The sequence below is a fragment of the Pipra filicauda genome, unplaced genomic scaffold (genome assembly GCF_003945595.2).
Source record: "Pipra filicauda isolate LSUMZ 115617 unplaced genomic scaffold, ASM394559v2 scaffold72_size3293161_pilon, whole genome shotgun sequence".
NCBI classification, from domain to species: Eukaryota; Metazoa; Chordata; class Aves; order Passeriformes; family Pipridae; genus Pipra; species Pipra filicauda.
Window position 1 is genome coordinate 3,072,394 of NW_024104898.1, and position 12,335 is coordinate 3,084,728.

Below are 12,335 nucleotides of genomic sequence, written 5' to 3' on the forward strand. Positions count from 1 at the left end.
GAATTAAGCTCTGATTTGAACTGAATGTTGGACTTGATGACCTTTCCAAATTAAAGTATTCTTAGATTCTGTGATTCTATAAACTAAAATGTGGTAAGAGTCAGAGTTCATCTGGTGATGAGTCTACATCACGACACTCCCTAAGCCTTGTAAAATTATGATTCAGAAATCTTGTTACACAGAAATAACAAAATGTGAAGCAACAGAAAATATTTATCCATCCACTTCCAAATGTGCACTTTTCAGTTATCCATACAAGTAATTTGAGTGAGTAAAATTTGTAGTGTGATCTCTGCATTTTTAAATATGCTGTTACTAGGTGACCAGTATTAGGAAAAATTTAATTTCAGAAGAATGGAGAGTCTAAAAAGTGGTTCTTTCTTTGCAGGATATATGCATATCTGCCATGAAGGAAAAAGACATAGAAGCCAAACTATCTCAAGTAGCTGAGACGTGGGGAAACCAAATTCTGAGTTTTGCACAGTTCAAAACAAGAGGAGAGTTACTGTTAAAGGGAATTGAATCATCAGAACTTTTGGTATTGATGGAGGACAGTTTAATGATTCTTGACTCTTTACTGTCCAATAGGTACTTGGAACTTTACATGGTATTTTCAGAAACACACCAAGATAGCAACAGTACTATTAATGAGATAAATTAGCAATAAACTTGAATGAAATATTTTTAAATGAAAAAGTAGTAGCAAACTTTTGTCTCAATATATTTGAATGTAATCGAGCTGGTAAAACCTATCCATGAGGTTGTTCTTGTTCTAAGTAAAACAGCTGTTAGTTTGTTCCGGGGTTTTTTTCACCATTGTAAGTATTTATTTTAAATTAGCTTTATTTAGAATTAAATAATTGCTTCTTCTCATCTTTTTTTAGGTACAATACAGCATTTAAAAAGCAAATTCAGAGCTGGGTTTCTAAACTAAGCAACTCTGCACACATAATTGAAGAATGGCTGGTTGTGCAGAACCTTTGGATCTATCTTGAAGCTGTTTTTATAGCGGGGGATATTGCAAAAGAGTTACCACAGGTAAGCTTCACAATGCTGGCCTACTATTGTGTATTAAAAGCTGTGTAATAATTTCCAACAGATTATGATGTGAAAGGACTTATGCTTTTGCTATATATAGGAAGCAAAGCGTTTTCAGAATATTGACAAATCATGGGTAAAAATAATGCAACGAGCTCATGAGAACCCAAATGTAGTAGCCTGCTGTGTTGGAGATAATACTATGGAGCAAATTCTCCCTCAGTTACATGAACAGTTGGAATCATGTCAGAAATCACTTACAGGGTAAGTGATTGTAAGTTAATTGTTTGATTTCTTTATTGCATTATTATATTGTAAATAATTTATTGAACATGAATTGTAGTTTAGTTTTACTTACACCCTTTTACAGAAAACAATGATGCCCTGAAATAGTTTTAAAAGAATCTTGTTCAATTTTAAAGGTATTTAGAGAAGAAAAGGCTACTGTTTCCAAGATTCTTTTTTATTTCTGATCCTGCACTTGTTGAAATTCTTGGACAAGCAAGTGATTCTCATACAATTCAGGTACAACCTTAGTGATTTTTTTCTGCTTATAACATAAAAAATTAGAATATGGAGAAACATTTGATAAATTAAAATATAAACATTTTCTTCTTACAAACTCTGCTTGAGAAAAAAATTCTCTTCTTGCTCTTTGGTCTTTAACAAAGTGTGAAATAGATACCTGTAATTTAAAAAAATCTTCAGAATGCAGAACACTGGAATGTGGTCCCAGCAAGTGATTTGCAGGTGGTTCCTTTCACAACTAAACATAATGGAAGGGATCCTGTGAAACTTTCCTGCTTTTCATATTGCAAAATTCATCCAGCTAGTCTGGATTGTTACTGAGGGTTGATTGAGATAAGCCAGTTGATCTCTTCTAGATCACATCTGGAAACTGTAAAAACACAGTAGATGGAGCTAAAATTCTACACAATCATTTCTGTAATTATTACCTACAAATGGTCAGATATTCATCTGTAGGTTGAAATGAACGTTTGCAGGATAACCTTATTTGAGATTATCGTTCTGTTTGCTAATGTGAAATATTTACATTGAATGATTCCTGAATTATCTTTACAGCCGCATCTGACTTCCATATCTGACAATATAAATGAAGTAGACTTTCACCCAAAGGATTATGATCGCATACTGGCAGTCATATCAAGAGAAGGAGAAAAAATTCCAGTAATTATCTGATTTTTTTTTTCCAGAAATGTTAATAGATAAATAATTTTATTATTGAACATCTAAGAGAGAATAAGTTGAATTATTATTAGTTACAAATAAATATTTCAAAGATTGTTGTTAAGAAAACTCAAATATGTCTTCATTAAACATATTTCTGGTACGTTAGCTGAAATAAAATCTGTAATTGTAAATAGAAATTTAGTAACTGTGTAGTAACTCATGTTCTGAAACAGAAGGTTGGTAACTATTTTATACCCTTTACTGTAATTAATTTTTCAGTTGGACACTCCAGTAGTTGCAAAAGGACCAGTAGAACTTTGGTTGAAGATTTTATTGCAAGTGCAGCAGAAGTCATTGCATGGCATAATTAGGGCAGCATATTACCAAATTAGTGACCCAGGATGTCAGCTGGTGAATTTTCTTAATCAATTCCCAGCACAGGTAAGAATACGAGGTGTGGATATGTGTGTGTAGTTTGTGTAGTCTGTGTTGTGTGGGGGGGGAGGTGGAAGGTAAAGAGCATATGGAATTGTCTATATGAGAAAGTTTTCATAGAGGAAACAAGGGGAAGGATCTACTCAGTAGAAGGCAATCCTTAAAGACTTAAATTTTGGTACCCTGTTTATATCATAATATTTTTCTTGCAATCTACTTTAAAATTACTTTTTTTTCTCTTCTTGGAGAATATAAAGTACAGCTTGTATTTTCTGTGATGGATATTGAACTCCTTTCAACAGCAAATAAAATTTCATGTGCAGATTGATTTCTCTCTCATAATTTAAGATTGCAAGAGCTATGATTATGATTATTTATCTCATAATTTACCAGATCTACCTCATAGTTCATGTCTTTGTCACTTATGATAATGCAGTCCTGGTAGAAGCCTATGTTGAAGTATTCTGGTTTGCCTAGAAAACTCCTCGGTCTTACTGATAATTCATAAATATCATTAACAAGTAACAAATTGTTTCCCATCCTCTACAAATTCCGAATCTATAATTTGCTAATTGGTACAATGCTGGGTGTAATTTTTGAATAAAAAGTTTTGCAAATATTAAAACCGACCAGTATGTTGCTAATTAAAAAAATATCAGTACATTTAAATATCTAGGAGAATTATCTTAAACATGTGTTTATGATGTAGTTATGTATTGTGTCACCATTATTTATTTGAAAAATTTCACTGCTTTAAACAGATAGAGACTATCTGGCTTGTCAGATATTTGAAAGTGGATTTATTACCATGTGCAAAGATTTTTTTTCACATGTCTTGCTAATCCAGATTTTCTTACATTCAAAAAATTTTTTGTGCTAGAAGGATTTGGCCAAGAAATTTTTACGGAGAAAGAAAAGCTGTGTTAATAGAGAGAGAAGAAATTGGGCAAAATACTGATAAACACAAAATGTTTTCTTCAAACCGCCTTTTTCCTGTCTCTGAAGCTTCTGTTATAGCTAGCATGAAAAAGTCACATCCAAATATTTATTTTTTGTTTTCCTTTGACCATTCATTCTAAAATAAATTTGTTTTAGACTCTATTTATTAGAGCCTGGTGATTTTACAGTGGTGAGATATCTCCTGCTAGACAAACTCTGTAACCATGAACTCACTGCAAGTATAGGGAGATAAAAAAATAGAGTGGTTGAGTCAAATTTTTAGGGCTTAGTGCCTTGTGAATATAGAAATGTGGGGAATAAAGGTAACGAAGGGATACAGTGCTCATCTATCATTTTTTGTTGTGGGTGTTGTAAATCAAAATCAATCTGAGATGGTGGTTTATGTCCAACATCCTCTAACTCTCTAGATTTATTTGGAAGCAAAATAACTTTTAGTTCAATGTTCTCTAGGCTGTACTCCGGTCATGACAGAATGTTAGAAGGCAAGCCATCCCACATTTAGTAGCAATGGCCCAGAATTTTAATGTGCTTGAATTAGCTACAAATTGGCAGTGGGAAATTTTCAGAAGGTCTTCTACACCCAGGACCAGTTTATGTTTGTGTTATGTTATGTTTATGTGGAGCACACTAAAGGATTTTTAGAGAAACTGACACTCGTCCTTAGTTTGAGTGTATCTCACTACATGACTAATTTTGGAACAACTTTTAAAATGTCTTCTCAGGAAGGCACAGCAGAGCCAATTAATTCAGCACAGTATCCTGGTGAGATAGATTCATGCTGGATGTAGTGATATTTTGTGACTGTTTACACCGCAATTTATTGTTCCCACCCAAGACTTCTATAATAAGGCTTGAGTTCAACAAGTGATTATTTTGTATATTTTTCCAATATTACATTTTTAGGTTGGATTACTGGGAATTCAAATATTGTGGACACGTGATTCAGAAGAAGCTCTAAAGAATGCTAAGGAAGACAAAAAAATAATGGAAGTAACCAATGGCAGATTTCTGGATATTCTGAATACACTGATTGGCCAGACCACACATGATCTTTCCAAGTTTGACAGAGTGAAATATGAAACGCTTATTACCATTCATGTGCATCAGCGTGACATTTTTGATGATTTGGTAAAGTATAGATTTTGATTTCTGACAATTAAATGCGTTTTCTGTCATAATATTCTTTCTTATATGTGGCAGCTACTGTTACATGTGTATGTATGTGTTTATAAGAAAAAGATGTCCATAACCTCACCATAATCAAAGCAGTAAAATTTTGCTTAATCTAGAATAGCATTAATTTGTTTTGTCAACTAAATATTTTTGCCAAATGTCTACACCTTGGATATTTAAATTTTTCACTTCTTCCTATAAGTTATTTTGATAGACAAAACCCTTTTCGTATTTCTTTCCTTTGAAAAAAGTTGTATTAGTCTTACTAGCATAACTTAAAAAGTTGAGACTGCTGAGGATGTTGTAACTGTATCATTATAATTAATTTCCCCATGGCTTGTTACAGAATCTCAGTAGTTGACATGGGGCTGCACTTTACTAAGGAGAGTACATATAAGAGAAATAAACAAAAATTCCTACTAAAAATGGCAAATAGTTGCAATCCTATATTTGAACTTTTGAGACTGTGCTAAGTTGTTACGATTACTTTATTTGTTGAATAATGGCATCCCTCAACACTACACCTCTCACATTTTTACTGCTGATGACATAGGCTTATTAGTTTATACAGCGTTTGCCTTCCATGCCTCAGTCACATCCTTCCTTCATCATGCCCTTTGTTGCAATGTGTTTGGTGGATTAAGAAGTATGCTATTTGCATTTCTCGCTTAGAAGGTGGACTGCACTACCAAAGCAATTTGATTAACACAGATGTTGGGATGATCAGGTTAAGTGATCAGGATGTTTTTAGTATTAGTCTAGCATATATCTGAACATATTATGTGATGCTTGATATATTTAAATTTACTTACAGAGAAACTTTAACCTGAGTAATCACTTGTTATTCACATACAAATAAGTATTTTATCACGATTGTCAAAGACAATAAATGTAGATGCTTGGTTATAACATATGCATTTACTTTTTTTAAGGTAAAAATGAACATCAAATCACGAACTGATTTTGAGTGGTTAAAGCAGTCTAGATTCTACTATAAAGAGGATCCAGATCACGTCATTGTATCAATTACAGATGTTGATTTTATTTACCAAAATGAATTTCTGGGTTGCACTGATCGTCTGGTTATAACACCTCTTACAGACAGGTTAGAAAAATATTTATGGATAAGGAATACTTTTAATATCTAGTGTTTAACATTTGCCTTTAAAGAGGTACATTTTAAGTTCTGTGTAGGCTAGACCACTCATGAAAATATTCTCAAACATTTGCTTAATATAGTCTTTTAGAAAAGATAAAATGATCTCACTGATTTGTACACTTAATAATCCCTTATCATTGCCCAGTCTTAAAAAAAACATTTAGTAATGGAAATTAATTGTGTTAAGGTTATATAGCAAGATATAGTTTAGCAGGATACTGAAGAAAAGATTAGGTCAAATATTTCAAATTTTGTAATAAGAGATTCTATAAAGGTTCTGTGGCTACTTTCTTTGAAAGCCTAAGAAAAAGTCTCAGCTGTATGTACTCACATTCTGTTCTTCTGTAGCTAGGCAAGCAAATGGCAAGTTTGTTTCAAATGTGGCTTAACAATAAGAACTATATTTCTTTTTCCTCTTCAGAATTTCTTTGCTTCCTTTCTTCTCAAAATTCTTTTTCTGTTCAATCCTGTCTTGAAATGTCACTTTTGACCAAATGAGAAAAAAAGGCCAAAAGATACTTCACTTGCAAGAAGACCCCCTCAAGAACTAAAAATAACTTTCAACCTACAATCATTTCCTTTGCTACCTATGTGGTGTCTGTGTTTCTATGACTTTTTGAACACCTTTATTTTTACAGAAAATGTAGGACTGCTATTGGGACAATATGGAAAGTTCAGTAGATTTCTGCAGTGAACTGTACTGCCATCAGCAAATGAGTATTTTTGATGAAAAGTTGTTAACTACCCCAAAATTGATCCTAGTAGAACTGTAGAGATTCTTGTCACTTCAAAGTTTCTTATTGTATAGAAAACATGAAAATTCCTGCAGTGCAAATTGGACATAGTAAATTATAGTCATTCAAACTAAACTTCAGTTAGTTATTAAACTCTATTCAATTATGAATTAAAACCAGAAATACTTCATTTAGAAATGTGTTCAGAGCATGTTGATTTGACACTGAAGACAACCCATCATTTGTAAAGGAACTTTGTTTTTTAATTCCTTTAGCATTACTTTTCCATACCTTGCCATGAATGAAAAACATAACTAAGGCTCATATATAAGTAAAAAAGTAGTCTAGACTTTTTAAGACTTAGAAAAAAGAAAAAGGGTAAAACTTACGGGTTTTTTTTCCTAGAATTGTAAATATTTCTTACTGATAACTGAGGAAGAGGACATATATCCTTATTCTTTCACACTTGAGAATTTAGGCAAAGGTAACATAATGAAATGTACACAGGTTAAGATGCTGCAGAATGTGATGACATAACAGAACTCAACAGCAGGATCTGCTCTTTATAGCTGTTAAAAGAGTTAATGACAAATTCCTTTATGGGATAAGCATTAACTTTTTTTTTTTTTAGCTTGTTAACACCAGGAGGTTTTCTGTTTGGTTGGTTGGGGTTTTTTTTTGTTGTTGTTGTTTGTTTGTGAATTTTTTTTCTTTTAAAAGTAATGTTTAAATGCTGTAGTTTGTGCCTTTTACCTCTCTGAACTTCTTGCACTCACAAAAAATAATTGGAACTGCTTTATGAAGAAGTAGCATTTCAACATAGGAGCTGTAGAATCTATTGCATAACTCAATTGTTATATATATGCACATGTATCTTTCATATAATTTAATAAATCCATATCAATTAACATTTGTAGGTGCTATATAACTTTAGCACAGGCTTTGGGAATGAACATGGGGGGAGCTCCAGCAGGACCAGCTGGAACTGGTAAAACAGAAACAACGAAAGACATGGGAAAGGCTCTGGGAAAATACGTCGTGGTCTTTAACTGCTCTGATCAAATGGACTTCAGAGGTTTGGGTAGGATTTTCAAAGGTAAGATTTCTTCACATATGATAGAAGAGACTTTAAGAGGTCATTTAGCACATGCCATTAGAGCAGGTTATTCATGTTGGGTTTTGACTGTCTCCAGGGATGGACATTCTGCAACACCTCTGTTCAAGTGTTTTGACTATATTAAATTTAACAGTTTTTGTACTTCCACTAACTTGGAATGTCCCACATTGAAATGGGTGTCCATTGTCTTCTCTTCTTCCACTGCACCTCTGAGAAGAGCCTGGCTCTTTTCTCACTGCCTCCTATTAGTGATAACAGCAGTAGGCTTTTCCCTTAGCTTCCTCTTCAGGCTCAACAAATCATGGTGTTATTCTGTTCTAGATAAGGGACTTGAACTTCACGAAGTTTCTGTCATCTCATTTTTCAAAGTTATGGTATTGTATGTATTGAGAAGCAAGGGGCATAAAAAAACTGAAGCTGTGGGTTTATGAAGACATTGTCAATTTGACGGTCAAGGTATTAAAATTTTAGAAAACCTTCGTGTGACAGAATTCATGACAGAATCCCTTTGAAGTGATTTAAACTTAACTGCATGACACTAGTGTACCCTGAATGACTTGCATAAATTATTCGCTTTTAAATAGCTATCTTCCAGTATACATGAAAGAAAACCATTGCTTTACTGATAGTTTAATATCATCTGTGAAAAGATGCTGCTTTTCTCATAAAATGTTGTGAAAGGAAGAGCAATTCTCCTACTTGTTGCTAAATACATGTTACTTTTCCAAACTTAAATTAGACAACTGTGAAAATAATGCTTTATGAAAATATTCTTGCTGTTAATATAGTGCTGCTAGATTTCTCCTTCCATTTAATCTTCTTTCTCTATGCTCCTCTCTTACTTCCATAGACATGTCTACACTTTGAACGTTGCTAATATCCTGTACCATTACATGAGAAACTTGTAGTTTAGTGGGGATGTAAAATGGTAAAGCTTATGCATAGAGATATATGCTCTGAGTTTAATTTTTTCTGTCTTTTGGGATTCAGTTTTATTTAAACCTCTAGTTAGTGTGAAAATAATTTCAATTTTTAATTTTAACCTCTATGATTTATAACAGGCTAGTCAAAAGTAATTTTAAAGCATTGTGAAAGCTGGAAAACCCAAATGAAAATAATAAAAAAGAGGATGTTGTTGTTGTGACATTTAGGGCCACTTATTTTTAATTTTTTTGACTAACAGTACAGCTTTTTCCAAATAATTGGATGGTGCTCTACAATAAAAGGCTACATTCACAGAAAGTTCTGGACAAATTATATACCAATTGCCCCGAAATATAAAAATATATTTTTCAGACTTTGATTCATTTTTAAACCTTGTATGTAAATCAACTAATATTAATTCAGATTGATATGGAAATAGTCAGGCGGATTGGAGAAAGATGGGCCTTGACCACGGGACAATAAATAAAACTACTGTTATTTAATTATTTGCAAGAAAAGTAATTTAGGCCAGATATCTCAAATATGCATGGAGAACAACAGATAATATTTTCTTCTGTCGCTTTTTATAGGTCTTGCCCAGTCCGGGTCTTGGGGATGTTTTGATGAATTCAACCGAATTGAATTGCCTGTCTTGTCGGTAGCAGCACAACAAATCTATATTATTTTAACAGCAAGAAAAGAAAAGAAAAAGCAGTTCATTTTTGCTGATGGAGACTGTGTAGATTTAAATCCAGAGTTTGGAATTTTCCTAACTATGGTAAATGTAGTAATAATTACAAAGAAGTGACAAATTATATTTTATAGAGGTTAAATGGCAAGGTGAAAATAACCAGTTTTATTAATTAAGTGATGCTGTCAGTATAGAATTAGACTAAAGTGTTCAACACATAATCTGATTATTCATGAATGGCATGCCTTCATTTTGACTTTAATATTATTGCAACAGTTCATAATTATGTCCGTTTATTACTGTATTTTAATTCATTATGCAGACTGAGAGTTTGACCAAACTTCCAGAATTCTCTGTGCTCACTGAGAGGACTGAAACACTAATACACTTTACTACCTTACCTTGAAATGCTTTAATAGTATTAATGAGAATGATACCTGTGGGGAGGGGGAGGAAAGAACATTCACTTAAAGTAGGAGATACAACAAAGACATTCTTTGGGGCATATGTCTTGACTAATGGGTACTTTACATGGAAATGTAAAAATTCTTCAAGCTCCCAGATACAGAATATTAACTTTCAGAGTATGCTGTCTTGTTGCCACAGGATTCTTGAGGCTTTATAACACTAATTCCTGTAATCTCATGAGCAGGAAATTTTAAAGTGTATGTTTCCTAATGCCAAGGCTGAAGACAATCCAAGGTGACTTTATGGGAGATTAAAATTTTAATAACTGGTAGACAAGAGTTCTAACTCTGAACTGATCTACCTATTTATACATGCATTTACTGTTATTTTGACTATTGTAAATAATAATGAGGTATGTTTTCTTATATAGAATCCTGGATATGCTGGACGTCAAGAGCTACCAGAAAATCTCAAAATTCAGTTTAGAACTGTTGCAATGATGGTTCCAGATAGACAGGTAAAAATCTTGAATAAACTGAAAGGAAAAATGTGTTTTATTTTGAGGACCTGTCTCCTGGAGAAACTAATGGAATTTCTACAAAAAATTATATTTCAGATAATTATAAGAGTTAAACTTGCAAGTTATGGATTTATTGATAATGTGGTCTTGGCTAAGAAATTCTTTGTTCTTTATAAACTTTGTGAGGAGCAGCTCACTAAACAGGTAGTGTTATGTATTCCTTTCCTCTTTGTCTTCATATTTATGCAATAAACCCCCATATTCTGGGTTGTACAGATTGTTTTTGAAGCATAACTTTTATGCTTTTTTACGGATTATTGACATAATCTAAAAGTAATTCAAACAAATATCTCTATAAAATTATTTAACAAATAGCCATATTAACTCATTAATATGTGGTCACATAGGCACATTAGTTTGTTAAAAATGATACTTTGTGGTTAGTTGCAAGTGCATGAGGTTTTCTGCCTAAACATGGCAGCCAGGTAAAAATTATCTCAGTCATGTTGTTTTTCTGTAAGAATTATCTAGGGCTAGAGTAAGTAGTTGGAAATTGGAAACTGGAAACTACAAAAGAAATGTCTAAAGTTTGATTTAAGTTGCTCATATCCTGATAGCACTGCCTTGCTCTGAAGTTTATGCTTTAAGCTGCCTCAGTTGGTAAGACAGAGTCTTGAATTGAGCTATTAGTTTTTTAGAACTCTGCTATACAGAGCTATAAAATAATTGCTATGTGGCATTATAAATTGTGAAATCAATAAATTTAAATTAGAAAAGAAAAACCTTTTAACACACACCACCACACTCTCCTCCCTTTCCCCCTCCATTCCCCCAACCTTCCTGAAAACAGCCTTTATTATCCTTCGTTTGTTTGAATAGAATAATTCCTAAACAACAGCAACAATTCCTATTTTAGCTACTTTTTCTGGGTAGGACAACTATACTATACAATATGGAAATAAGGCTTGATATACTGATGAAATAAAGCAAGAGAATTTGTTACTGATGCATAAGCCTTCTACCACGCTCTAGGTCCATTATGACTTTGGTCTGAGGAATATCCTCTCAGTACTGAGGACTCTTGGAACTCAAAAGAGGGCCAGGCCAGATGACACTGAATTAAGTATTGTTATGAGAGGGCTAAGAGATATGAATCTTTCTAAGCTGGTAAGAATCTAATTTAATATTTTAGCACAATTTAAAGGCAAGCCTACTGGATTTTTCATGGATTTTGTATTAGAATAGAAAAAAATCTCAAGCATCCTGTTCTTTAGAAATCGAAACATGATAATCTTCATGTTATCATTAAGCAGCAAAGAGAGCTTATTAGACTTGTAAACAGTGCTGTGTGCAAAGGTTCAAATAGATTAATAGTGGCTTACTTGTGTATGAGACTTTTTATGTACTGACTTCTGTACAGACTGATTACCATAACTAAATTGAATAATGAGTATCCATGAAATTAGACTTTTAAAGATTTATTTACAGATAGGATTTTCTTTCCAATATATGCTGGAAGTGTTTTACAAATCAATTTTACAGATTCCAGTGCCTACTCAGTGGCAAATTTCTTTCAGTTTTGAATTTATATTTTGTGTGGCATGTGAATGACATTTTCAAAATGCTATTTTTGTAGCAAGCTGTCCCGTTGGCTGTCTGTAAGCATCGCTATTTAGAAAATACCTTCTTACTACTTATTCTTTTAAAACAGAGACTAATTTTGGTTCAAAAATTCTTTAGATAACCATGCTTTCTTTAATTGCTTAATAAATTTTTTTGTTTCAGATAGATGAAGATGAGCCTTTGTTTCTTAGTCTTATCAATGATCTCTTTCCGGGGATACAGTTAGACAGTAGCACCTATGCTGAGCTTCAGACTGCAGTAGCTCATCAGGTTGAAGAGGCAGGATTGGTTAATCATCCACCGTGGAATCTTAAGCTTGTTCAGGTAAAATTTTTTTCTGAAACATTTTTCACAAACAGGAG

The 12,335-nt window shown here is 33.0% G+C and overlaps 1 protein-coding gene across 2 annotated transcripts in view; it reads left to right on the top strand.

Annotated features, from left to right (window-relative positions):
- DNAH8 (dynein axonemal heavy chain 8) overlaps window positions 1-12,335 on the top strand; it is a 128,461-nt gene that overhangs the window by 50,134 nt on the left and 65,992 nt on the right. For both annotated transcript variants that reach the window (XM_027735071.2, XM_027735072.2), the window contains exons 36-49: window positions 389-588; window positions 885-1,038; window positions 1,139-1,302; window positions 1,461-1,563; window positions 2,122-2,226; window positions 2,509-2,670; window positions 4,528-4,752; window positions 5,730-5,902; window positions 7,608-7,786; window positions 9,322-9,509; window positions 10,261-10,347; window positions 10,447-10,554; window positions 11,383-11,517; window positions 12,136-12,297. In XM_027735071.2, coding sequence (XP_027590872.1) covers window positions 389-588; window positions 885-1,038; window positions 1,139-1,302; window positions 1,461-1,563; window positions 2,122-2,226; window positions 2,509-2,670; window positions 4,528-4,752; window positions 5,730-5,902; window positions 7,608-7,786; window positions 9,322-9,509; window positions 10,261-10,347; window positions 10,447-10,554; window positions 11,383-11,517; window positions 12,136-12,297 — 2,145 coding nt within the window. The remainder of the gene's footprint in view (window positions 1-388; window positions 589-884; window positions 1,039-1,138; window positions 1,303-1,460; window positions 1,564-2,121; window positions 2,227-2,508; window positions 2,671-4,527; window positions 4,753-5,729; window positions 5,903-7,607; window positions 7,787-9,321; window positions 9,510-10,260; window positions 10,348-10,446; window positions 10,555-11,382; window positions 11,518-12,135; window positions 12,298-12,335) is intronic.